The sequence below is a fragment of the Larimichthys crocea genome, chromosome XV (genome assembly GCF_000972845.2).
Source record: "Larimichthys crocea isolate SSNF chromosome XV, L_crocea_2.0, whole genome shotgun sequence".
Classification (NCBI taxonomy): Eukaryota; Metazoa; Chordata; class Actinopteri; family Sciaenidae; genus Larimichthys; species Larimichthys crocea.
This window is the reverse complement of record NC_040025.1, coordinates 12,431,279-12,458,499: the sequence shown is the minus strand read 5'-3', so window position 1 is coordinate 12,458,499 and position 27,221 is coordinate 12,431,279. Positions and strand designations below refer to the sequence as shown.

Sequence of the window (27,221 nt, the reverse complement as noted above, 5' to 3'; positions counted from 1 at the left end):
AGGAAAGAGAACATATCGCTTATCCATGTTTACACTGTATATATTCACACTGTTCATACTGTTATCACTGCTTATCTACACTGTGAATATATTTTTATATTTTCCATGTTTATACTGTTATGTCATGACTAAGAAGTGGTTATGTTAAGTTGTCTTGTGGTTTCCTGTTTTATTTCTATTCTCTTTATTTCCTATTGTTTCCATTCCCCATTACCATGTGTTATAATGTCGCGTCTCCTACTTTTGATCCTTGCTCGTGCCTTGTCAGGTTTTTGTATATTTCGTCGTACTTTGTCAAGCCTTTGTACTTTTTTTTCCCTCGAAAGAGTGTTTTTCGTTGTTATCTTTATCCTTGATTTTGTAGTAGGTTTTCCCTCTCATGGGTGATTTTTTGTTCTTTATATTATATAGCGTTCTCTCCCAGGGAGACGGAGTGTGAAATAAACAAAATTCTACTTTAATAAAAAGATTTTGTTTATTTCACACTTTGGTCTCCCGAGTCGTTCGTTTGGGTTCAAGCCATAGTCAAGCCTGACAGTGACCTTTTTATTATATATTTTTTCGAGACTCTTCAAAACTATACATATATTTATATTTCATGTTTATTGCTGTTTGCACCAGGGACTGAGGGAAACTTATTCCAATATCTGTTACATCCTGTAATATGGCAGGTTGACAAAGGACAGTTGACAAAATAACTACTATCAGTATAAATGTGCATTATGTAATAAGATTTAGTAGGTTTTCCCTCTCATGAGTTTTCTTTTGTTCTTTATATTATAGCGTTCTCCTCCCACTGGGAGACAGTGTGAATAAACAAAATCTACTTCATAATAAAAGATTTTGTTTATTCACACTTTGTCTCCCGGTCGTCGGTTTGGGTTCAAGCCATAGTTCAAGCCTGACAGTGGACCTTTTTTTATATTATATATTTTTCTGAGTCTCTTCAAAAATTATATTATATATTTATATTTCTGTTATTGCTGTTTGCCCAGAGTATGAGGGAAACTTTATTCCAATATCTGTACTATTTTTTTCTTGTTTATCTGTTTTCTAACTTTTTTATCTACTTGATGTTTTGTTGTGTTTCTATATTGTTATTCATTGTGTTCTATCGTATTGTGCAGCACTTTGGAAACCCTGTGTTTGCTAAAATCGTGCTATATAAATAAAGTGGATTGGATTGGATTGGATCCTGTATATATGGCAGCGTTGACAGTTGACAAAATACTACTAAAATACAAAATAGAAATGTACATATAACTCAGTAATAAAATGTGCATTATGTAATAAACCTCAGAAACTACAATTCCCATCAATGTCTCTCTTCAATTTATTGATATAACTCTGCCGGAGCTGATAATTCCGACCCGTCGACCTTGAACGTGAACGCACCATTAAAGTGCGGGTCACCTGACGCCACAGCGTCGCTTTCCCATTGGTCCGTGCCACCTGTCAATCACAAACTCACCACGTGGTCGATAATAACATGGGTGGGCTCGAGGGGGCGGTGGTGGACTGTCAGCGGTTATTTTGGGGAAGTCACGCATGATAATTCATCCCGCAACCGGTTTAAACGTTAAAGTCGAGTCAAAGCGTGAGCGTGAACGCAGCACGGAGCTCTCGGACCGGGTGACCTTTGGCTGTCGTCGCCGTGTCGGTGTGAGCAAACCCGGGGAGGAGGAGGAGCGGGGCAGACGGTAGTTAGCTTAGCCACCAGGAAGCAGCAGCCCGCTCCAGCAGCTTCTCTGACGGGGACCAGCGCGCAGCTCAGGTCGGTCATGGCTGCGCTCGGAAACTCGGGGGCCGTCTCCAGCCCCATGGTGATCCTGGCGCCGAAGACCAAGACGAAAAAGAAACACTTCGTCCAGCAGAAGGTGAAGGTGTTCCGGGCGAGCGACCCGGTCCTGAGCGTCTTCATGTGGGGCGTCAATCACTCGGTGAGTCCCGGCTAGCTCGGTTAGCCACGGAGCCGTTAGTAGCGGCTAGGTGTTACGGAGAAATGTGTGACCCGTCAGATTTGAACAGGTGTCTCACACACACACACACAAACAAATGGCCACCTGTGTCTGTGTCTGTGTCTGTTACACGGCTTATGCAAATGAACCAGCAGACCAGTAACTGTTATTAAAATGATGTTATGGATGTCAGGTTACAGTTCAACCGAAATTATCTCATGACTAATAAAAACATTGAAGGGAGGAAGAATCTTATTGTTTTAGAGCAACCTGCAGGATCTTCACCTGAATTTATATTTATATTCATGTATTTATATTTATAAACAATGTATTAATAAAGTACTTCTGATTCTGATGCAGGTTTCCAAAGTGCTGCACACAAAGATAAAACACAATAAATCAGAATCAGAAACACTTATTAATCCCAAACGGTAAGTTGAGATAATAAGAAAACAAAACTTTAACCCCGTACACCGTACGATATCCATTTAACACATGTATAAATAACAGTTAAAAAACCAAGTATTAGTGAACTAGCAATATGAATCTAAAACCTTCTAAAGAATTTAGTCTTTGAGAGACTGTACAGAGAAATAACACAATAGAAACATGAAGTACACAATAAAAAAACAATAAAAAAAGCACTACCCGCACAAGATAAAATAAATCTAATAAAATAAATAAATCTAATAAAAATCTGCATGTATACACATAAAATCAACTCCTACATTGTGTCAAAATGAGAATATTATACTAAATATCTTTAGTATAAATATAAATAAAGTGGTGTAAGATCAGGGTCCTTTTATTTTATACATGCCGGACCTTTAAAAGTTGATGTCAGGTTACAATTCAACCGAAATTATCTCATGACTTAAAAAAACATTGAAGGGAGGAAGAATCTTATTGTTTTAGAGCAACCGGCACGATCTTCACCTGAATTTATACCAGGTTTCCGAAGTACAAGAAGATAAAACACAATAAATCAGAATCAGAAACACTTTATAACCCAAACAGTAAGTTAGATAGTAAGAAAACAAAACTTTAACCCCGTACACCGATACGATATCCTATTTTAACACATGTATAAATAACAGTAAACTAAAAACCAAGTATTAGTGAACTATGCAATATGTAATTCTAAAACCTTCTAAAGAATTTAGTCTTTGAGAGACTGTACAGAGAAATAACACAATAGAAACATGAAGTACACAAAAAAAAAAACAATAAAATAAAAAGCACTACCCGCACAAGATAAAATAAATCTAATAAAATAAATAAATCAAATAAAAATCTGCATTTATACACATAAAATCAACTCCGTACATGGTGTCAGAAGCCAGTGAGAATATTTATACTAAATATCTTTAGTATAAATAAAGTGGCGTAAGATCAGGGTCCTTTTATTTTATACACGCTGGACCTTTTTAAAAGTTGTGACGTGCGTTTAGTTATTGTCATCAGGTTTAAAGAGCATTAAAGGTTCAGAGTGTAAAGAACATAATATGTATAACTATGTTTTTATTGGTGTGTAATGAGTGAAAGAGGAGCCCTGTGTCGTGACGTCAGCTGCGTCTCTTCTGTACCGGTATCCGGGTCACCCACCTATTGTTGTTATTGTTACATACGAGTCACAGTACAGAGAATGGACGGCGTGTCCGCGATGGCGGTGTTGGCTCTGCCTCTTCCACCTTCCTGTTAATGTAAAAATAAAGACGTGGATCATCGGCAGACCTGACCATAATGAGACTTCTGTATCTGCTTGAAACGGGCGGGTGAGTGGAGGAGGTTGCAATCTGCAACTACACCCGTAGATGCCACTAAGTCCTACACACTGCTCCTTTAATCGAGGAATCAAGTCGCGTCTTATTGCCGTGAATCATTCAGTCTAGTCCAAAAGATGTTGAGTCATATAAAACAGAGAAAACACGAGACAGAAGAGACTCTCCGACTCTAATGTGACCTTTAAATGTCTGATGTCTCGTCTCGTGTTCGATGTTTCAGATCAATGATCTGAACCAGGTGCCTGTTCCCGTCATGCTGCTGCCTGACGACTTCAAAGCCAACACCAAGATCAAAGTCAACAACCACCTCTTCAACAAGTAAGACGCAGACGATGAGCGCAATCGTCAGAAATCGATCCGACCTGTGAAAATGTTGCAGACGCTGTCGTGTTCAGTCTTGCGTCTTCTCACCTCGTCCCACCTCGTCTTCCTTTGCAGAGAAAATCTTCCGGGACATTTCAAGTTCAAAGAATATTGTCCTCAGGTCTTCCGGAATCTAAGGGAACGCTTCGGCATCGAGGATCTGGACTATCAGGTATGTGGCACATCCTGATAAATAATCATCAGATCTATCTAGAGGAGCTCGTCTTCCTTAACAACGAGGATAATCCCGGTTTGTCCAGGTTTCATTGACCCGCAGCCCCCCGATGAGGAGCGTCGACGATCAGGGAGAAGGTCTCCTCCTCAACTCCTACGACCGCACGCTGGTCATCAAGCAGATCTCCAGTGAGGACGTCGCAGATATGCACAACATCCTGTCTGAATATCACCAGGTAAGATCATCGTTCTGTCTCTGGCTCTCAGTCTGCAGCTCGTTGGTTCCCATTCTATTAAAAATGTGTCCATAAAACTTCCACAAGCTCATATTTGTTGGCTACATTTAAATCCTGGTTTTCCTAACACAGCTGGGTGTCGGGTTAGTTAGTTTGGGGGCAGCTGTTGCTCAGGACGTAGAGTGTGTCGTCACTAATCCGATGATCGGTGGTTCAATCCCCGGCTCCTCCGTTATGTGTCTGGATGGTTAGCTCAGAAAAACTGATGAGCTGTTGGCATCTTGCACAGCAGCCAATGCCATCAAAACACATTGGGTGGTCGGAAGGCTAGAAAGGGGAGTACAGTCTATTTACCTTTTTAGTTTGTGTCACTTCTTTAAAATCTGGGAGGTACAGTCCAGGGTTCCTCACTCCTTCGGAGCTTCTAGCAGGTCAGAAACATGTTGTGAAAAGTTGGTACCGCTAACCTGGGATGCATGCGACGAAAGACTAATCTAAGTTGTTGGATAACTGTGAAACTGTGGGAGAAGGCGACACGACCTGCAGCTAAAAACACCTCAGCACGTCGACAGGTACGGCAACTCTGGCACTGATTTGTGAAACAAGATAATCAACAAAGTTAACAAGCCTAACTGGATCGAAGACCTCTTGGGTTGTGGTTTTAATTCACTCGTCGTCCCTGCCACACATCTCACATCAGACGACCTCACCGAGAAGCTGACGAGTGCGATGGAGACGCCGCGCCTCGTGTTTTAGATAATTTTGTGTTTTTTGATCGAGTCGGTTGTCCATTTAAATGCAGCCATCCACAGTTCAAACCACTCACAAAACAAATAAAGATAATTTGTTAAACTTATTTTTTTAACAAATTATCTTTATTTGTTTGGGACTATTTCCAGCGGTGGATGAATTCACGTTTGCTGTTTCAGTGAGCGTTTGTGGCAGCGGGACGGTGAATCAAAGTAAACAAAGCGTCTGTTGTTGGCAGTGAAGGAACACATCGCGCAACGCTGCAGCTCGACAGCACAGAGGAAGAAGATGAAGACAATAGGTGTTATTGTTAAAGTTATTGAATTGTAGTCAGGACAAAGAGCCGCAGGAAGAACGGCCTTAATAAACGGGTGACATGAATAATTATGTAAATCACAGTTGTTGCAGTCAAACTTCCTCACGAGCATCCCGAATCTTTCCCCTCCGTCTCTTCATTCAGAGCTCGCCTGTCAACACCGAGCCGGATCACTCACCTCCCGTCTGCTTGTCTGAACTGTGCATGAAGCGTCACAGTGTCCTACTTTTTACATTCTCTCTTTAACCTTTGTTTGGACCTTTTTGTAGCTTTAAAAACTCCTGAGAGCTTTTGTCACAGAGTCCCTAAAACGAGCACCTCCCGGGGGGGCATTCTTTCATTTTTTTTATTTTCCTGCCTCGTAGGTGAGCGAAGTCGACCCAAATCTGATATTTTTAGATTTAACGTCTTGCCGGGAGCTGCAAAGTGGTGCAGCGTGCAGGAGGATGGCTACACATTCAACCCGGGGACGGCGAACATCTGTCCTGCTAAAGCGACCTTGAGCGAGACCCTAAATGTGGCTCCGAGGCGCTTCTGAATCCGACCGCTGACCTCGCTGTGGGGAAAGCTACACCAAACGAGAGTGTCAAGGTTGCAGCACAGAGCGGCTCTGTCATGTGATTGTTGGTTTATTAAAGATATTCAAATGCTCGTATCGTACATCTGTTCTCATGTAAATAACATTTGTAGGAGAGATAAGAGCGAGGTGACACGCGTTCACCTCTGTTCTGTTTGTTTCTTCCACGCGCTGCTATCAGCGCTTACGCTCGTGTGGCCGAGTCGCGTGGATGCTTCACAAACCGGGTCTCACTTCAGGCTGAACATGCCACTGAGTAAACTCAGGCTGCTTTGAGCTCTGGCTGGAATGTGCGGCCTGCGGTTACGCAGCCTACATAGGACGGGGAGGGAGACGAGGAAAATGGCAGCTCTGTTTTCAGAGTTGTTTTTTAATTCACTCCGACCTGAATGAACTCATTGTTATCGGAGCTGGCTGCGTTGGCATTGCACAGCTTCCTTCATACATCATGACAGTGTGCAGGTTGCAGTTTCAGCGGTTTGTTTTGAATATCGAGGTGCTGTATGAAAGGAGCTGGGTCGAAGGCGTTATCTAGTTGATACTTTTGGCTTCCCGTCATCATTTGGATGAATTTTCAGAATGTTGAGGATCAGGTTTAAAGGTCCAATCAGTGATTAGTGATAGATTGATAGCAGGTTTTAAAACATCAAAACAGACTTCATTTATCCGAGTAACTTTTTATCCACGACAGTATAAAGAGTGGACATGGTAGGTGTGGTGTTACCCATGTGTTTCTAAAGAGACGTCGTGAAGCTCAATGTGGTCGCCTGGTTGCCTAAACAAACCACCTGTAGCCACACCCACCTGTCAATCAAATGTCCACACTCTTAATCCTGCATAACTTTAAGCCTTAATATAATGTGAACAGGTGAGTTGTATATAAATTCACCCTCAGTACAGTTGTCATGAACGGGGAAATTAGCTACAGAGACCAAAACTGTTTTTTGTACCAGGCTGTAAACATGTTTATTTCTGCTGTCTAACATGGGGACTTATGGAGACTGACTCACTTCTGGAGCCAGCCTCAAGTGGACGTTGGAGGAACTGCAGTTTGTGTTTCACTTCACAGCCACGGAGGTTGCCGCTTAGTCACACCTTTTATTATATGCTAATAAATAAATACATATTATATTGAATTTCTGCCTTTTTAAATCTTTACACACCGGACCTTTAATTGTCTCTAAATCAGATGACAAAGTGCATTACTACTAAAACATTAAAGATATCAACAATAACACTACAATACAGTGTACGTGATTATTGTGGCCTAAAATCAGGATAATTTTCATAATATGTAAAGAAAATTTGAAAAAAGAGTCAGCTTAATCTTTAACTTTTATTGTGTTGTCTCTTTTTATTGACTTACACTCAAAATCGTGTAGACAGGTGTAGAGATCATAACTGTGCAGGTGTAAACCGCCTGTCAAACATTCAGCTGCTCCGTCCAACAAAAAAAACTGATGCACAAAACAAAAGCAGTGCTGGCACACGATGAGCGATGTCGTCTGACGTGCTGCCCGGTGTGTTTCAGGGGACGCTGAATGAGGTCAGTCTGAAGGGAGCGTCTATTTTAACTGAGCCACATTCACACACACCGACGTGCTCCGCTAACGTTACCGTCTTCGAGAGGCTGTTTAAATGAGCTTGTCGGGAATAACTGTCCAAATAAAGCTACATTTGTAGCTAAGGTGTATTTGAATATTTCTGCATAAACACTGTTGGAATTGCACAAGTTGGGTACGACTGCAAAGCGGAGACTCTTGTGGGTTCAATGAGCCCGACTGTATTCATCTACGATGACGTCAGGTCCACACAGAAACCATTTAATTGTAGTGAGACTGTTAAAGACCTATTGTGACCTCGAGGATGATCACAGCCTGAGTGCATTCAGAGAGGATCGATGGCTTTCCTACATTTATTCAAGTTTCTGAGCAATTTAGTGTCTTAATGTCGTATTTTGGAGGATTTTTTGACCAATCTTCATGTAAAATTTTGCACCAAATCTGTGCAAAACCTGATATCAACTCAAAAACAAACTTATGAGACATAAAAGAGCGTTTATACGGCCCCCATATACTTCAGTCATAACGTGCTAAGCCCTTAAACGCTGTAAACTTTTAATATTTGAATAGGCGTCCAACAAAACACAATGTTTATTACATATTTATGACCTGACACAGAGCTGAGCTGCATCTCAAATTAATCTCCAGCTTTCATGACTAACTCCCCTGAAGTTCCTCTACCGCCCTTATAAAAGACAAAAATATGTCTGTGGTGGAGTTGCAGAGGTTCAAACTGTTCACTGTGCGTTTGTATTTCGGGACTTCCCGTGACAGTATTTCACTTTATGCACCTACCATGCAAATTCACTGTTGTTTCCTCTCTCTGCAGCACATAGTGAAGTGTCACGGCAGCACCCTGCTGCCACAGTTCCTGGGTATGTACCGGGTGAGCGTGGACAACGAGGAGACCTACCTGATCGTCATGAGGAACATGTTCAGCCACAGACTGGTGGTGCACAGGAAGTACGACCTGAAGGTGAGGAGGAACTCCACGGCCTGTCGAACAGTCCTGACCTTTTTAATCACACATCCTACTTCTCATCACTGCAACGTGGACGCAGCCAAACATCAACAAGTTCAACAACAGCAGACAGAGCTGATATCACAGACTAGTCCAGCAGCAGTCAGCCCAGCTCGGCGTCTGTCTTTCAGCCTTTTATTTCACCAACCACTAAAAGTCAGTCCCACATTTACTCTTGTCCGGCGGCTTCTTACTCGCTCGCTCACTCTCTCCTTTTAGCTTCTTAGCTTCCTCTGTCAATCTTTTTGTATCTGTCATTATGCGGCTGCTGAGCCTTGTTACATTGCCCACTTGACCAGCTCCTGTTCTGGCACGACACCAGCTCAGCTCCCCGTCAGTATTCCCTGTAAACCTCAGGAGGACAAAACCAGAAAACATTTCCTCCATAAAATATGATCCAGTTTCACCAGAATCAGTGAAATAGTTGGTGCTGTGTGACTTAGTGCCGTGAAGACTTACGTACTTCTCAAAGTTACATAGTGTGAGAACAGACGTACGAATGACGGAGACACGGTTCACCTGATCACAGGTCAGTGCGGATCACAGACGTTAGTTTATGACAGAAATGTTGCTTTAAGATGAGGTTTTGTTGCTCTCCAGAGGAGAAACTCAGAAGTTTTATGTCGTATAAAATGTAACAGAACATATAATTTAGACATTGGAGTAGTGTGAATGTCCTGCGTCAGACTAAATGCATACTGATCTGTCGTTGCAGGGCTCTCTGGTGGCTCGTGAAGCGAGTGACAAAGAAAGGGTAAAGGAAACGTCTTCTGTCTGTTTTCTATCAGCCGTCTCCTCCTGATCCCGTACGTCTTGCTAAAGTTTAAATTTTCTTCCTGAAGGGAAAAGAGCTTCCTACCTTCAAGGACATGGACTTCAGGAACAACATGCAGAAGGTGTACGTGACAGAGGACCAGAAGGAGAAGTTCATGGAGAAAGTCAACAGAGACGTCGAGGTAGGTGTTTTTAAATGTGACGCCTCGGTGTTGTTGCACGGCTCCGCCACACAGCGGCAGCATCGGCACATCAGGGACGCACCACTACTGCGGGAGGGTGGATGTGATTTACTCGTGACGGAGGTACAGATTATAGAGAAATCAGAGAGTTACTCAGTAAATAATACATTAAATCAATAAACCTGGTTGTAAAAGCTTCTCAGCAAACATCCCTCTGCTGCTTCCCCAGTTTCTGGTGCGGCTGAAGATCATGGACTACAGCCTCCTGCTCGGTATCCACGACGTGGGTCGAGCCGAACGGGAGGAAGAGGAGGGCGAGGAGGTTTCCAACGAGGAGGAACCGGAGGCGGAGAACGGCCTGGCAGCCGGCGCCACAGTCGGCTCTTACGGCACGTCTCCGGAGGGCATCGCCGGTTACATGTCCGCCTGCAAACCTCTGGGACCCGGAGAGTTCGACCCCTACGTGGACGTGTACGCAGTCGGGAGCTGCGCAGGTGAACGCTCGATTCAGATCACAACAGATCGTTCACTTCAAAGAGGAAGAGCGGTGTTCTGGTATTCATGGTCCCCAGAGGATTCATGTGAATGATGCTGATCATCAACTACTGGATGAGTTGCTACAGTCATGCTCCCCTCAGGACGACGTGTAGATTTTTTTTACCTTATCACATCCATGAAATGAACGGCATGTAAACAACTCATCACTTAGAAGGAATAAAAAAACAAAAATAAATGACATATAAAAAGAAATGAATGGACTTTGATACAGACTAAATCATTGAGGAAATAAAAAGACATATGGTGCGTTCAGGCACAATAAATTATATTTGTTTCGTGAACGACCTTTAGAAACTCCGTGAAACAGCTATAAACTGTTTCCACCTATAGAAAACATGAAAAAGATTTTTCCAAAAGCGGAGCAGGAATGCCGTTCCCTCCCGACTTCTTACTCCTGGAACGACGATCCCTCCCTCACTGCGTGATCTTCCTTTGTTTCTTGACATCAGTGCAGGCTTTAAAACATCAAGGTCGAAGGTTTATTTTTGAAAATAGCAGGAGAATATTTAATATTACAGCTGAAGTGATGAGTCCGTCGTCAGAAAGTTAATCTGCTGATATTCTCATAAATATTTGGTTCATTTTTCCAGCTCCTGAAACGTGGATGAAACATTCCAAACATTTTATTAATATGATCAATGAATCTGATTGTTGTTGTTGACAAAATTCATGTACTGTGTCCATGTGTTATAATTTCAGCTCCACCATCATCATCTACGTCATCTAGAAAATAATCTAGCATTAGAGTTTTTTATATTCACCTCTTAACAAAGAGCTTTCATCCCGATGATTGTTGTGTGTCGCTCTGTCAGTACAATATGACCCTGATTGCGCTCTGCTTTCATCTCAGGAGCTCCTCAGAGGGAGGTCTACTTCATGGGCCTGATCGATGTCCTCACTCAGTACGACACGAAGAAGAAAGCCGCTCACGCAGCGAAAACTGTCAAACACGGGGTGAGTAACACACGAGAGAAAGAGGAAGGAAAGAGGTGGAGTGTTGTTGAAAACACTCGCTCGTACCTGCTCAGCGCGTCGATGTTTGCTGTCATGCCGTGAACTGTGCGACGTTACCCGGACGATGTCCCTGACCTCTTTGTCTCTCTGTTGCAGGCTGGCGCTGAAATCTCCACGGTCCACCCCGAGCAGTACGCCAAAAGGTTTCGCGACTTCATCTCCAACATTTTTGCGTAACACTACGAAACACTGCCAACGAGTCGATCCAACCGAGAGCTGACAGTCTATTTTACCATTGACCAAAAATAGTATGCACCCGCAGATCATCGTTTTAAACGCGATCTGAGGCGAGACTACTTAATGTTGTAGCAATATATAATGTACTACTTCTGATGCATATATTTATTTTTAAGATTTAAGGAGCATTTCTTCTAGATATTAAGCACTCTTAACAGAATAACTCTGAGCGGGAGGGTACATGGAAACTGTTGATCAGTGTTTGAAGTGTTTGACCACATCAGTGCAAGATCAAATATTCTTTTCTGTCTTTATTCCTTTATTATTTCACGTTGGTCTGGTTCTCGGGCTTGAACTAAACTTAAAGGAAGAGTTTTGAAAATCCGGGCGTTGATTTGCTTCTTTTCCAAGAGTTAGACGAGAAGATGGATTCCACTCTGAAGTTTTGACCTCGAGTAGCTCGATTTCTCTGTTTCTATTCTTTTTCTTACGAGTGGGTCCAGCCAGAGTTTATTTTGTCCGTTCTGAGCTCCTGTAGAAACACGGACGACCTGCAGTGTCTGAAAGTCTTCCAAGGTAACAAAAACAAAACGGTTCTTAATTTCAGGTGATTAAACACTAATAAAACTGTAATCATGCATATCATTCTGTAAACGGAGCCCCCTAAATCTGAAACACTGGACCTTTTTTAAAAAAACACGTAGACAAAATAAATATGGACACCATATCAGTCAAAGATGTTTGTTGGTGGAGCTGAGACAACTCAAACAAGTCATCTGTAACAGCATCTGTCAATCAAAGCGTCCACGCTCTTAATCCTGCATAACTTTAAGCCTTAATATAATGTGAACAGGTGAGTTGTATATAAATTCACCCTCAGTACAGTTGTCATGAACGGGGAAATTAGCTACAGAGACCAAAACTGTTTTTTGTACCAGGCTGTAAACATGTTTATTTCTGCTGTCTAACATGGGGACTTATGGAGACTGACTCACTTCTGGAGCCAGCCTCAGGTGGACGAGAAGGGCGTCGCTTCACTTAAAGCTCAAAGATAGTTTGACAGTTTGTTTGGCTGAGTAAACACAGCTCCTGTTCAAACATGAAACTACAGGAGGACCCGGAGACAGTTGGTGAGGATTAGCATAAATAATGTAAACGGAGGGAAACAGCCGCCTGTTTCTGTCCAGAAGTAACAAAAATTTGCCTGCCAGCACGTCTAAAGATGAGAATTTGTGTTTTTATGAGAGGTCGTGTCAGTTTTTGCAGCGATTAAACAAATGGGATGTTAATTTGAGAGCTCGGAGGTGCTGCAGCTTTTTATTCGTATCCATCTTCTCATCTAACTCTTGAGGAAGAACGCAAATTAACAAGCTGTTCTTTAAATTGTAGAATAATAAATAATCCTTAACGGAGATGGGTATTAAAAGTAACGGTGATATTATTTATCTATGAAGCAGGCCATCTGAATGTTTAGAGTGCCAAATGTGTGGGATCGAAGCTTTATCCGAGCTGGATTTGCACTTTGCATACAATTTAAAATCGAGTCTGTTGTGACGGAGCGGTTCAGCGAAACACAAACCGACGGATTAAATCAGATCTTTGTACAGAGAGCGGCGCTGCCAGTCGGAATAATAAACGTGTGGTGTTTAAATAGAAAGCACGCCGTGTTGTTGTTCAGCCTGCGGACAGACTGCGGGGTGGCTGAACTCCAGCCCACGGTAATGAAGCGACTCGTCCAACTTTCAGGATCAGTCCTGCTTTTTTTTTAATGACAAAACACTTCTGAAAAAAAAACCACAACGAGCCCATCCATCATTATTCTGGACTCCTTTTTGAACACGGTGCCGTGTTCGTGCATTGTAACGGCAGATGTGCGCTACGTGAATCATTGTGATAGGGTAAGATGTAGACGAATATAGCAATAGAACTAGGAACTGTTGTCTGTGTTGTAATGACGGTCGAGATTTAGCGGGAACCACGGTACTGTGTGAAACATTACTGACGATAACACTACATTTCAGTAGCCTGTGCAGTTCGCCTTAACACAGTGACGTGATACAGCTTTCCAGATCACTGGCAAGGCAGCGTAGATACAGGACTCTGTGTGATGCCTCATCTACCCGACGATTGCACATGTTGTATTTTTGCAAATCAGCTTTTGGACCAAAATATATTTTACAAAGAACTTCTGAAAAGTGTTTGACTCGTTATTTTTTTTTGTGTTGTGAGTTTTTTGTGCACGATGACAAAACTGACCTATGAACAGCTGCGTGTAATCCCACTGTGGTAAATATGGACAGCTTGTTCACATCACAACAACACAAACACAGCAGCAGCTAATATCACTGCCTAGTCCAGCAGCAGTCAGCCCAGCTCGGCGTCTGTCTTTCAGCCTTTTATTTCACCAAGCTCTCACCAACCACTAAAAGTCAGTCCCACATTTACTCTTGCCCGGCGGCTTCTTGCTCTTTCTTAGCTTCCTCTGTCAGCGTCCTACTTCAACTTCTTCTCTGTCATTAGAGCTGCTGAGCCTGGTTACATTCCCAGCTCCTGTTCTGGCACAACACCAGCTCAGCACCTCGTCAGTATTCCCTGTAAACCTCCCCTTCTTCTTCTTCCCTGTGGTCCAAAACGCCTGTGGTACAAACACTAACACTCCCCCAGTGCTCTGAGCTCACAGCCCAGTTAACAGACTGAGCTAACAGCAGCTACAGTTTACTTCACTGTCCATCAGGAAACTCTGTAAATCACAGAGAGTTGAGGCGGAGCAGCCGGAGGACATCGGAGGGAAAACCAGAAAACATTTCCTCCATAAAATATGATCCAGTTTCACCAGAATCAGTGAAATAGTTGGTTCCGTGTGACTTAGTGCCGTAAAGCGTTACGTACTTGCGTACGAATGACGGAGACACCGTTCACCTGATCACAGGTCAGTGTGGATCAACAGGAGGTCACAGATGTTAGTTTATGAGAGAAATGTTGCACAGTGTTGCTTTGAAAGCCACGTGAACCTGGTTAAAGGGACGCTGATGATGCAGCTTGCACGGCTGCAGACTCTCCTCCATGAATGTTCTGCGGTGGGTACTTTGTTGTTTTGGTTGTTTTAATCTCGTCTCTGATAACGCGGTGAAGGTCGGGGCCTGATATTTGACTCACTCTTTCCAGAAGATGTGTTTTTGCTGACTGGTTCCTTCCTGTTTCATCAGAAGAGGCAGAATTTGCTGACTGGTTCGTACTTGTTGCACCAGAAAACCAAACAGACTTGGGGACAATAGGATTCGGGGGGCAGGATGAGCGGCAAGACAGCGAGGAGGGCGTCGTTGAAGGGGTCATTAAGCTTTTTAAAAGTGCTGACGATCCACAGAGGCAGGAGAGGAACACACACCGTCCAGGGAGCAGATCCCATTAGTCAGTGTGAATCACAGCCAACATAAACGTTCCTGCAATCTCTCCGTGCGTCCTCAGCCCCTCGGCCGTGACCTTTACACCGACCATACCAGGAACTCCTCCAGGCTTGCTTACCGGCATTTTAATCACAACAAGTTCTGCACTCTGTCGGACGATCTTCGGTTAACGCGCGAAGAAACTCGGCCCGTTGTATCACGCACACAGGCTGCAGCATTAAAGTGTTAATGAGGATGTGTGTGTACGTCTAGGTTAAAGAGCCCCCTTCCTCAGTGAGGTTGATGTGCCCCCAGGCTCTTCCCTACACCTCCTCTATACTCTGCCCGTCACTCTCACATTTCCTGGCATTGTTCTCTGCTATGTGGTGCCTGTTTTTTTTTTACTGTTGTTCTGACTATTTCTAGCAGCCGTACACAAAGAGTAACATGCAAACTAAAACCTTAACTTGGGTTTTTTAATCAGAATTTAAAATATTCTGCTAATACTGGAAGAAATGTGGATCAGTGCATGCCTGGATGTTGTGATATTCCACATTTTTATGCAGAAATGGGCGTTAAATGTTAAAGTCGCCTCTGTGTGTGTGTGTGGAGATGTTCCTGGAGCTCTGATGTCTAAAAAATTTGAACCTTCTGGAAAATCAAAGATGCAGAGAGCAGCTGTGGACTCATCAGATATGATGACATGTGGATGGTCTTTTGTCTGTTTGCACAAGTGTCTCCCACGAGTATCCAACATAATTTGGGAAACATCTTTCTTTAATGCACACTCTCCCTTAACTTCGACACCGCTCACTCCCTCCCACCACGCACTGAGGATGTCCTGTTACATGTGTGTCCCTAAAAGTGTGTGTGTGTGTGTGTGTGTGGGAGGGAGGGTAGAAGCTCATATAGTCCTCGACATCAGAGCCGGAAGGAGTCATCTGATGTCTGCACGCTTCACGTGGTGAAAACTCTTCAGAAGACGAGGCTTCAGGAGGGACCTGCCCTCTCTCTTCATCCGCAGCACACGCACCATCACAAAGCAAGGTACGGTAAAGTCTTTTTTATTTCTGTATGTAGAAGAGGAAACTTGACTTTATGCACAAAACCTTTCATAGGTTTCATAAGTCTTAATTAAATGTCCTCATGTGGCATCAGTCTGCGTCAGTTGGAGCTGAAGGTGGAAATTTAAAGAAATCTGAGAAAGAAAGCGTCACGTCTGTGGCCCACGCTTCAACTCTGCTGCAGGCTCCAGGGTGCAACAGGAGTGCAGTGTTAAATCACTGGAGTCCTCCTTAAAATGAAAAATTCTAACTTTAATCAAACAAATCCAAACATGCGCTGACAGCACCTCCGAGTCAGACTGTCTGAGCTGTGTGTGAAGCAGCTTTCTAATGACCCGTCGTAGTTTCCACCTCCTTGAAGGCACATTTCATCTCTGCCACCCTCCTCCTCCTGTTTCTGTTATGTAAGGTCTGAAAACATAATCAGATTAACCTCAGAGTAAATCTCAACGACATGAAACGCTTTTTGCTTTTCACTTCCAGACCATGGGCACACACGAGCACAACCACTCACTGGACTACCTAAACGGTACGCCATGGTTCGTCTACGAGTGCACCATCGAGCTGGATGCGGACTACCGGCGCATCGCCCTCTTCCTCCTCTACCTTTTCATCTTCATCGTGGGCCTGCTGGAGAACTCGCTGGTCGTCTGGGTCAACTGGCGTCGGCGCCACTCTGCCAACGGGGTCCTCTTCTGCATCATCAACGTGAGCCTGTCGGACCTGATGGTGATTGTGATCCTGCCTTTCTTCATGATGGAGGTGACCATGGACAAGGTTTGGCTGTGGGGTCGCTTCCTCTGCAAGGTCACCAACCTCGTCTATGTGATCAACTTCTACAGCAGCTCCTTCTTCTTGGCATTCATGACTCTGGAGCGCTACCTGTCGCTGACCAGGCCCACGTTTCCGGCTTTCTTCCCCGTGGTGGGCCGGCGTCGCTGGGTGCTCTGCGGCGGCCTGTGGGTGTTCTCCTTGTTCCTGGCGCTGATGGAGAACGTCCACGTGGATCTTCTAGAGTGGGACGAGCCGGGCTGCTACATGATGCCCGAGTACCACTTCACCGAATGGTTCGTCACCGTGGCTTTCCTTTGCTTGATCTTCCAGTTCTTGGGCCCTGCTGCCGTGATCATCACCTGTAACGTGCTGATTGCTCGTGCCGTTAAAACTGCACCGGACGTCCAGGGCCGGCGGGACGTGTGGCTGGTGCACGTGTACTCCCTCGTGTTCATCCTGTGCTGGCTGCCCTACCACATGGTCATGTTCCTGATGCTCATAGACGACATCGACCCTTACATCTTCAGCTGCAACGTGGTAGAAGTCCTCTACTTCTCGTTCAGCGTGGTGCAGAGCCTGAGCCTCTTCCACTGCGTCGCCAACCCCATCCTCTACAACTTCCTCAGCAAGAGCTTCCGCAACAACCTGATCAACACTGTGGTGACTTACTTACCCAGAGAGGGGACTGGAGACCACGTGGGAGCGGGGACCATGCCCAACGCTCCCAACGGTGGTGGGGCAGACCCGGGGAAGCAACGCAAGTTAAGTAACGCCAGCACCAGCCAGTCTGACGTAGGCTCATAAGAAAGAGATGAGGGAACGAGTGTCAGCTTCAGGAAATTAAGTGAAGAAAGATTTGACAGAACTGAATCCAGTCTTGGTGCTTCAGGACGCCAGAGTATCATCTCACTGTGGTCATAGACTCATTGTGTCGTTTGTTACAGATGGGCTCGCCTTCCTCTAATAATCCACATCCTGTTGTTTTTGTTTTTGTCACGCATCTGATCAGTTTCAAACAGAGAAAGGCAGGAAACGTTGGATGGATCCTCTTTAATCTCACGGCACACGGTGGGTGAGGAAAAAGAAGAACAGCAGCGCAGCAGAGAATGTGTGGAGACAACTCTGCCGTCAGTCCGGTGCCAAGAAAAAAAACAAAAGAAATCAAATGTGTAACTGAGCGGACAAGTCTTTTATTTCCTCACGAATCTAACAGATAAATCATAGTTCACATTTTCTAAATGCTTATTTATCTGTTTCTGGATGCTGCTGTTAAAATGCAATAAAACTCCTTTAAAGAAAAACCTGGAGTGTTGTTCTTTGTCACGTGAAAAAACCTCGAGGACGTTGCATGTTCGGAAGCTTAACGTGTTTATTCTGCTCACACACACACACACACTTGTGCTGCTCTTGCACTTTAAAGCTTTTATCTCTCTTCTTCTTGTGTTACAGCGAGTTGCATTTTACTGTCTCCGTCTGGAATGTGTCACGTTAAACAGTTTAGACGATAAGAAGAAGACAAAAAAAATAAATCTGTCAGTCCACAGATGGAACAATAACAGGAAGGGACCGGGGGCTTCGAGAGGGCAAAGGTCAAGCGCCCCTGGAAGCAGAAGGTTCGCAATAGGACGCACATTTCTGCAAGTTCATCACAGAAATTCTGATGATGGATGGATTTTTTTTTTTTGTTGGTGGTGGTGCAGGACGTCCAAAAGAGATTAGAAGAATCATTTAGGGGGTGATAACAGTCGTCCTAGAGGCGTTTTTATTGTTTATTCTCGTCAAAAACAACATTTTTAAAAAAGGCCAACATTCATAGATAGCTTTAGAAACAGATAATGAAACATATAAAGGCATTAAAAATAATAAATATCGTCATAAATATGAGGTAAGACACAAATATTACACAGGAATATAACGGGCACTTTAAATATCATGTTTTTACAGCACGACATGCTTCGTATTCTCCGTAAGAGACGCGACATCAAACGACAGACAGATGTGCGCTCTTCTATGTGGCTGGTGTGTGGAGTGAAAAATTAAAACTTTAAAAAGACATTTAAAAAACCGTACCGTGTGAAAATAGTGACTGCAAATATAGGAAAATAATTTCTATGCTACAATGAGGTGCTACTTTTAATAACAGTGTAATTCTCAATCACTGACAGAAAAACCTATCCTGGTGTCGAACTTTATAAAGATACAGACTTGATTCGGGAGCTTCCCTTCTTTCACTGACACACACACAAACAGGATACAGCGCCACCAAGTGGCTTCTCAGTTCAAAGAACCACATGTTAAATCCAAAAGTCTATCAGAGCTGACACTATGAATCCGTTAGATGATCGACAGAAATGTGATTTAGTCAGATTTAGTCGTTTAAAGCAACACTGTGACTTTAAATCCTGTTGATCCGCACTGACCTGTGATCAGCTGAACGGTGTCTCTGTCATTCGTCTGTTCTCACTCTATGTAACTTTGGGAGAAGTACGTAACTCTTTACGGCACTAAGTCACACAGCAGCAACTATTTCACTGATTCTGGTGAAACTGGATCATATTTTATGGAGGAAATGTTTTCTGGTTTTCCCTCTGATGTCCTCCGGCTGCTCCGCCTCAACTCTCTGTGATTTACAGAGTTTATGATGGACAGTGAAGTAACCTGCTGACAGCTGTAGCTGCTGTTAGATCAGTTTGTTAGCCGGGGTCACAGAGACCTGTTGCTGCCTTCATAGTCATAATAGATAGCTTGTTGTTGACGTTCCAATCTGCGTAAACAGACATCTGTGTCTCCAGACTAGAATATGTTGACAATAACACCTCCATGGGTAAAGACATTCTCTTTGACTAATTCTGGGCGTGTAGTATTTGTGGTGTTAACTTGGGGTTTAAAGTCGATCCACCAGGATGAGTTGGGCAGAATGTGAGACCGACTCAGGCACTTCTGATGAACTTTGAGAGTGTCTCTAATTCTCCTTGGCCAAGCGTCAATAAATAATACAGCATAAGACATCAGAGGCTCCTGAACACTTTCTGAACTCCTGACCTCACCATTGACCTTTGACTTTCTGACTAGCAATTTCGTCACAACAATCATAACAAATACACGTGAACAACTGTTCATATTTACCACTCTTAAACTGGGCATGCCGCATCCCTATTTCTATGTAACATAGTAGGGAGTAGGTTTACAGGCCCAGAGTGGCCTGACAGGGGGAAGTAGAGCCAGTGTCGTGCCAGAACAGGAGCTGGGCAAGCCAAGGCAATGTAACCAGGCTCAGCAGTCTCTATGGAGATAATATGAGGTGTCTGCACATAGATGCTTATTAATTAATTAATTAAGCTGAGCTGGTGTTGTGCCAGAACAGGAGCTGGGAATGTAACCAGGCTCAGCAGCCTCTATGGTTCTCTGATGACAGAGGAGAAGAAGCTGAAGTAGGACGCTGACAGAGGAAGCTAAGAAAGAGCAAGACGCCGCCGGACAAGAGTAAATGTGGGACTGACTTTTAGTGGTTGGTGAGAGCTTGGTGAAATAAAAGGCTGAAAGACAGACGCCGAGCTGGGCTGACTGCTGCTGGACTAGTCAGTGATATCAGCTGCTGCTGGGTCTGCTGTTGTTGAACTTGTTGATGTTTGTTAACCACAGTGGGATCACACTCTGAAACTGGAGGCACTAAATCACAAAAAAAGACAGAAATTGGTATTTCTACTCGTTAGTATTGGTACACAGTGTTGCTTTAAGTCATTTATCAAGCAGAAATGCCAACTTTGTCTTGTTCCAGCTCCTCAAACGCGAGGATTTGCTGCTTTTCTCTCTTTTATAATCATCTTAAATTAATATCTTTGGGTTTTGGACTGTTGGTGAGTTATTTAAAGATGTCAGCTTTAACTCATTTGGCATTTCTTCTTGTTTTTTGGACATTTTTACAGACTAAACGATTAATCAAAAACATGAATCGATGATGAAAACAATCATATGCAGTTTGTGGTCCACGATAACCAGACACAGAGGAAGTGTCGTCGAGGAGAGACACACCGGGCCGGCGCTCGGAGCCGCTCAGGTGTCCACAGTGGGCATCGGTTCTTTAGAGTGATCATTGTACATGAAGGTCTGCTCGATGTTGAAGTCCGGGGGCAGGTGGTCCTTGTGGAGCTCCATGTGCGACGACACCAGCTTCAGCGTGGAGAAGTAAAGGCCGCAGACGGTGCAGCGGTACATGAGGGCGCCGGCGTGCGTCTTCAGGTGGCAGATCATGGTGGAGCGGCCTCTGAAGAAGCGCTGACACACTTTGCACTGGTAGGGCTTCTCCCCGGTGTGGATGCGGAGGTGATAGGTGAACTCGCCCGAGTGGGCGAAGCGTTTGCCGCAGTAGCGACACCGGTACCATTTCCCACGAACGCCCGCCGTACCGGATCCACCGTCCTGCCCTGAGCTCCCGTTGGTCACGACCCCGGAGGACAGGTTGTGCACCGACCCTTGGAAAAACTTATCCGGCATGCTGAAGCCCATCCCCAACCCCAAACCCAGGTTGCTCATTTTAACGAGGCCACCGGCCTCCCGTGGAGAGGAGGAGGAGCAGGAAGACGGAGGGCACTCCAGAGACTGGTCAGCTTTACGCTTGCCCAGCCAGCCCTGACCCCCAGCGCCTCCGCCGCTCCCCAGGGAGTCAGTGTGCAGGCTGAGGTGGTACTGAAAAGCCGAGGACGTGCGGAAAGTCTGCGGGCACAGGAAGCAATGCAGCTCCTCCGCTCCAGCCACGCCGCCACCGTAAGCCCTCAGCGCCGAGCGCTCCCTCTCTTTCGCCGCCGCCTCCTCGGCGTGCGCGGCCATGTGTCTGTCCAGCAGGGAGCGCTCCACGAAGCAGCGGGCGCAGTGCGGGCAGGTAAAGACGGGCAGAGAGAGGTGGGCGAGGGCGTGCCACAGCAGGGAGCACAGGGAGAGCTGAGGGAGGTGACACACTCCACAGCTCAGGCTCTGAGCGCACACATGGCTCAGCAGGTGGTCTTTGACGGTCTGCGAACAGAAAACACACGAGACACAGGCGGTTAAAGAGTCACTCCATATTCTTATTTTCTGCCCGTGTCACTGTCAGATGTCTCTCTGTGAGATCTGCTGTTAATTATACAAACAACAGACGCCGCGACACATTTTTCATTTCACAGCTTCGATTTGATCTTTTAGTGCTCGAACGAGAAAAGTAGATCTGAACGCTACAAACACAATGTAACAGATTATATTGCTACATTTTAGTTTATTTTATTTACATTGATTTTTATTTTATGATTGAATAGAGATGATGGGTGAGGAGCTCGGAAGGAAAGGAGCCAGCTGAGGTGGTTCGGGTCTCCTGGGGGCAGACCCAGAACCTGCTGGACGGACTTCATAGTCCATCTACCCTGGGAACGCCTCAGGATCCTCCAGGAGGAGCTGGGAGAAGAACGTCTGGAGTGTCCTGCTAAACCCGCTGCCATGATAAGTGGGATATTTTATTTAATTTTGCGCTGAATTGTTTCATTCTGATCTTTGTAACTTTTCATTATTACAACTCTGGTTTCCAAAACTAAAAGTTTGGATGCTGTGGTTCTGCCCTCTGGGTCGAACCCCGGCTGGGACCTCTCTGCATGTTCTCCTCGAGTCCACATTCCTTCTTTCCAGGTACTGCGGATTCATGTTGTTTCACTAGAAAGGCCTTATTGATGATTACTGAAAACTATTGAACGCAGCTCTGGATCTGGACCTGAACTCATCTGAGAAAAGTGTCTGACGACATTATTATTATTATTGTTACAACAGATTCAGCAACTAAAGTCCAGTTTTTGTTGAACATCCACTGACCTGGAAGTCCTTGCTGAGGGTCTTGGTGCACACGGCACACTGCAGCTCGGCGCTCAGGCCTTGGCCGCCGTTGGTCAGCGCTCCCTGCGGTATCGTGTAGCTGGACGCCGCCTGCCGGTGGTGCCGCAGCAGTTTGTTCTGGCTGCAGAACTGCAGGTGACACATGTCGCAGGTGAAGAGCTGCGCCCCGACGTGGGAGAGGGTGTGTGTGACGCCGGCGGCCCGGTCCTGGAACGAGGCGCCGCACACTCTGCAGAGGCCGAGCTCCGTCAGGTGGGACTCGGCGTGCCTTCTGATGGAGGCCGGGTCGGCTGGGAGAGGCGCCGCGCAGGCTTTACACGACAGCATGTTCCCCGTCACCTGCAGGAGTGTGTGGATTTAGTTCATGCTAAAGTTATTAAGATATTTGATCAGGAACATTGAATCTGCCAAAAAAGAGACTGAACTCATCTCTGATGAAATATTTACCTGGCCGCTCGAGTTCCCTCCCTCTCCGTTCTCCACACACACAAGGTCGTCTTCATCGTCCTCTTCGTCTCCCTCCTCCATGAAGTTCTCGTCGTCGCTCAGCTCGATGATCTCGCCGGCCAGCCGTCTCCACTGCTCCTCCTCCTCCGTCCCCTCCATTGCTCCGTTGCCTTGCAGAGCCTCCCTCTCCTCCTCGTTCTCTCCGTCCTCCACCTCCCCAAACATCAGCCCGCCGCCTTCCACCGATCCCACCTGCAGGCTGCTGAGCGGCTCGCCGGAGGACGACGTCGGGTCGCAGGCCTCTGCTCCGAGCTGAGCCGAAGAGTCGGGGAAGGAGCAGGAGTCTGACGGGGCGGCGTCGCTGCTCTGAGGCAGAGAGTTCCCCGCGCTCTCAGAAACTATCTGTCTGTCTCTGTCGGCGTCACAGCTGCCCTCCGCCTCCTCCTCCTCCAGGCCCTGCTCCATCTTCAGCTGGAGCACCGGCCCCGGAGGCAGCACGCCATCACACTCACTGGAATGACTGCTGGTTAGAAGACTGTGTCCTCCTGGTGGTTGATGATCTGCTGCCATCTGCCCGTAGCCGATATGAGACTGGACGTCTTCTGCCTTCAGGTCCAGAGACAGAGCCGCGCTGTGAGCTTCACGGCTGGCTGTCCTGGCCGTCCTGGCTTGGAAGAGAGGCGAGGGAGCGGCAGCAGGCGTCGCGGCAGCCGAAGACGACAGGGAAGAGCAGGATGCGGCGGACGAACACACAGACGACGCAGATACAGACGCTGCAACAACTGTGGACGCAGGATCGGCGCCCATGCTGGAGTCCAGGGTCAGGTCTGAGCCGCCCGCTTTACAGTTTGCAGACACAGACGCCTGCAGGTCGGGGAAGGTGGCGTGACAAGCCTGCACCAGTTCACTAACGCCGAGCCTCTCCGCCAGCTCGTACAGCACCCCGACATCTATGAGATCCGTCAAGATCTCCCCCGTGTACACGAACGTCAGCACCTTCTCGAAGTTGGCCGGGGAGATGAACTCCAAAGAGAGGGCGGCGCTGGACGAGGCCGAAGCCGAAGCCCGGGCGAACAGGTTGCTGAAGTACGTCCCGGCACAGGCCAGCACGGCGCGGTGCGCGGCGAACGTGCGGTTGCCGACTTGCAGGAACACATCACAGTATCGTCGGGATTGACGGCAGCGGTTGAGCTCGGCGAGAAGGCTGGCAGCGTGGCCGGGACCCTGAAGCCGGATCCTCATCCCTGCTGGTGCGCTACAGTCCAACTGCAGGAGGAGACGACACCGAGTCAGAACCAAGAACCTTACACACACTGCACAGACAACATTCAGTGAGTTACTGTTGAAAAGTATGACTGAGATCTTTGAGGGTTGTTGACTTCATTATGTTTCTTCTGTAATCTTTTTACTAGCACACAGGTGCAAGCAGCTGCTGTGCAGAATACCTGACTCAGCATGTGTGCATGTACCAGGCCGGTACTGCTGGGCTGGCTACGCGGCACAGGCCTTACCGGCACACCTGAAGTGCTGATTCGATTGTTTTCAAGCCAAGAGTTTGGTACTTTTTTTTTTTTCCAGCTGAGTCAGGAGTGATTAGAAGTACAGGAGGAGGGTTTGTTCGACTTTTAAAAAGCGAGCTTTGGAAGGTGACATAATAAAAACAAAAACATGAAGCAAGCTGAACTTTTTCCACAGATGCTGCCAAACTCAAGACTCTCCTGACCTCCGAACGAACGCTGCAAATGTGTTTTGTTCTGTGGGAAAGTTACCTGACACAAATCCTGGCTGGAAAAACAGTAAAGTAAATCTCAAAGTCACAAAGTCTAACATCCTCATTCAGACAGTAACACCACAAATCAGCCGACTGTCATCTCGTTGATCCATAGAACATTCAGCCACTGTGTGTGTTCTCATTCAGAACCACCATCGACACCGATCCACATGTGATCTCCAACCTCGTGGACCAAAACCTAATTAATTAACAACTTATTAACACAGAACGTGTGAAACTCCTCTTTGACTTCTTTTTACTTCACAGCTACACCCACCAACACTGACAGCAACAGACAGTAACAGACAGTAACAGACACTAACACACAGTAACAGACACTAACAGACACTAACACACAGTAACACACAGTAACACAGAGTAACAGACAGTAACACACAGTAACAGACACTAACAGACACTAACACACAGTAACACACAGTAACACAGAGTAACAGACAGTAACACACAGTAACAGACACTAACAGACACTAACAGACACTAACACACAGTAACACACAGTAACAGACAGTCTGCAGCTGCTAACGGAGCTCTCTCTCTCACACACACACACACTTAAACGTGTCCTCGTGTCAGTAGTCTCGTCACGCTCACCCATTGAAGCTGGCCTCGCGCTCACGGACGGTCCGTCGGTTGTGTGTCTGCTTCCTCACGGACACACACACACACAGACACACACACACACTACAAACGGTATTATCGCCTTCAGTCGCCTTTTTGTGACGTATGTCAACAAATTAGGGTGGCGCACGCGCCCCCTACAGGCCGCACGAGGCGCTGCACTGAGCATGCGCAGAGAGAGAGATGTCCAAAGTAAGGCCCGGGGCCCAATCACGGCCGCGGGCAGCTTCATTTTTATAATCTATTACACTGGGGAACAATTTGAAATCTGATTACTATGCTGATTCCAAAATTACAGTCAGTTTTTTCTTTTAAGTTTTTTCTCCTCAGCTGATCAGCTGTAGTAAGACTTGTCTCTGAACCTTGTAAACATGGACATACTGTAAGTTCTGTTTGGTTTGATGCTGTTTTTGTAGTTTTCAAAGCTTGTAACTTTTCCATCTTAGTGTTTTATATTTCCTTTGTTCCAGATCAGGTCTGCTCCTGATACTTCTCGTCGTAAACGCCTAAACATCCCTGACTCCTTTTGCTGTATTTGTGCTAGTTTCACCATTCCAAGTCAGAGCAAAGCAAACATCAGTGCGTCTGTCAAAAAAGCATGTTTTGCATATTTTAAAGTCAAACTCTGTGATCAAGACAACAAGACATGGGCCCCTCACAAAGTGTGCAAGCAGTGTGTGGAGTTTATGGATGTGGACCAAAGGAACACGTGAAAAGCTGCATTTGGTATCCCCAAAAAGATCATTGCACAGACTGTTACTTTGGTTTCATCAGGGTTTAACAAGAAAAATAAAAGTAAAATAGAATATCCTAATCTACCGTCAGCTAGAAGACCAACGCCTCATTCAGCTGAAATTCCAGTGCCAGTTTTCGAAAAGATTTTGAAATTCACGAGGATTCAACAAACGAGCACATGTCTGTCAAGTACAAATCAAATCAAATCAAATCAGTTTTATTTGTATAGCCCAAAGTCACAAAGTACATTTGCCTCAGAGGGCTTTACAATCTGTACAGGGAGTGACACCCTCTGTCCTTAGACCCTCGTACAGTATTTTTCAGATTTTTTAAGAAAACAGGAATCCTATAGTTAAATAAAAAACTGCTAACTTATGCTGCAGACCTAACCTGGTCCGAACCAAATGTGGCAGATTTAGTGACATTTGTTTGTGACTTGTATTGGTCATTGGCCCGCGGGCATCTTCACATTGTCAAATCTGGCCCTCTCTTAGTTTGGACTTCAGTTTAAGGTTTTTATGACTAATCATCTTTACAGAAGCAAAGACATTAAAGGGCCAACACTGTAGGAAGTGAAACTTTCATTTTCCCATGTATATTATACAGCAAGTTTAGCTGCTGTGTATGTTTTATATAGTTTTTGTATAGAAGTTTAGCATGGCATAACTTCTTAAAGTACATACTTAAATTAGTTCTATCTCAGGTTAATCTTAACGTATGGTTACAGTGTTTTAGGTTGATTCTAATTTATGTTTAATGTATGTTTGCATGCTGCTACTGGATGCGTTAATGTCCTTCGGGATCAATAAAGTATCTATCTATCTATCTATCTATCTATCTATCTATCTATCTATCTATCTATCTATCCATCTATCTATCTATCTGTGGATGAATGATTAATGCACACAGCCTATTCAGAAACTGTATAAAACATGGACGTTGCCACCTGTAACGACACCCACCTGTCAATCAAAGCGTCCACACTCTTAATCCTGCATAACTTTAAGCCTTAATATAATGTGAACAGGTACCAGTGGTGGCTGGTGAAAAATATTCTAGGTGGGTCAGTTTCAGAAACCATCCCATCCCGATACGATTTAACACAAACT

At 45.3% G+C, this 27,221-nt stretch overlaps 3 protein-coding genes across 4 annotated transcripts; 2 read left to right on the top strand and 1 right to left on the bottom strand.

The window, feature by feature from the left end:
• The first annotated feature begins 1,334 nt into the window (after positions 1–1,334).
• pip4k2ca (phosphatidylinositol-5-phosphate 4-kinase, type II, gamma a) lies at positions 1,335–12,135 on the top strand. 2 transcript variants are annotated; one of them, XR_003463851.1, is made up of 11 exons: positions 1,335–1,940; positions 3,963–4,060; positions 4,181–4,277; positions 4,366–4,515; positions 8,550–8,696; positions 9,457–9,495; positions 9,584–9,697; positions 9,927–10,191; positions 11,106–11,209; positions 11,366–11,777; positions 11,814–12,135. XR_003463851.1 is itself a non-coding variant. In XM_010742619.3 (10 exons), exons 1-10 carry the CDS (start codon positions 1,782–1,784, stop codon positions 11,444–11,446), a joined length of 1,254 nt encoding a protein of 417 aa, XP_010740921.3. In that variant the 5' UTR covers positions 1,335–1,781; the 3' UTR covers positions 11,447–12,135. The 2 variants fall into 2 exon arrangements, 1 of the variants encoding a protein (XP_010740921.3); XM_010742619.3 differs by having other exon boundaries at positions 11,366–12,135.
• A 3,152-nt stretch (positions 12,136–15,287) lies between these two features.
• On the top strand, positions 15,288–17,968 carry ackr5 (atypical chemokine receptor 5). Its single transcript, XM_010742618.3, has 2 exons — positions 15,288–15,876; positions 16,377–17,968. Exon 2 carries the CDS (start codon positions 16,380–16,382, stop codon positions 17,469–17,471), a length of 1,092 nt encoding a protein of 363 aa, XP_010740920.1. The 5' UTR covers positions 15,288–15,876; positions 16,377–16,379; the 3' UTR covers positions 17,472–17,968.
• A 2,317-nt stretch (positions 17,969–20,285) lies between these two features.
• Positions 20,286–25,615, bottom strand: zbtb39 (zinc finger and BTB domain containing 39). The gene is made up of 4 exons (XM_019266124.2): positions 25,351–25,615; positions 22,968–24,233; positions 22,500–22,859; positions 20,286–21,677 (listed from the first exon to the last, which is right to left on the bottom strand). Exons 2-4 carry the CDS (start codon positions 24,207–24,209, stop codon positions 20,721–20,723), a joined length of 2,559 nt encoding a protein of 852 aa, XP_019121669.2. The 5' UTR covers positions 24,210–24,233; positions 25,351–25,615; the 3' UTR covers positions 20,286–20,720.
• Positions 25,616–27,221: the final 1,606 nt, after the last annotated feature.

Bases quoted from the DNA above. Each gene is read 5' to 3' on its own strand.
- pip4k2ca (XM_010742619.3), top strand. From the start codon at position 1,782: ATGGCTGCGCTCGGAAACTCGGGGGCCGTCTCCAGCCCCATGGTGATC. The intron at 1,941-3,962 runs GTGAGTCCCGGC...TCGATGTTTCAG, and splicing joins TGTGGGGCGTCAATCACTCG to ATCAATGATCTGAACCAGGT. The intron at 4,516-8,549 runs GTAAGATCATCG...CTCTCTCTGCAG, and splicing joins TCCTGTCTGAATATCACCAG to CACATAGTGAAGTGTCACGG.
- ackr5 (XM_010742618.3), top strand. From the start codon at position 16,380: ATGGGCACACACGAGCACAACCACTCACTGGACTACCTAAACGGTACG.
- zbtb39 (XM_019266124.2), bottom strand. From the start codon at position 24,209: ATGAGGATCCGGCTTCAGGGTCCCGGCCACGCTGCCAGCCTTCTCGCC. The intron at 22,860-22,967 runs GTAAATATTTCA...ACACTCCTGCAG, and splicing joins GAGGGAACTCGAGCGGCCAG to GTGACGGGGAACATGCTGTC. The intron at 21,678-22,499 runs GTCAGTGGATGT...TTCTGTTCGCAG, and splicing joins CCCTCAGCAAGGACTTCCAG to ACCGTCAAAGACCACCTGCT.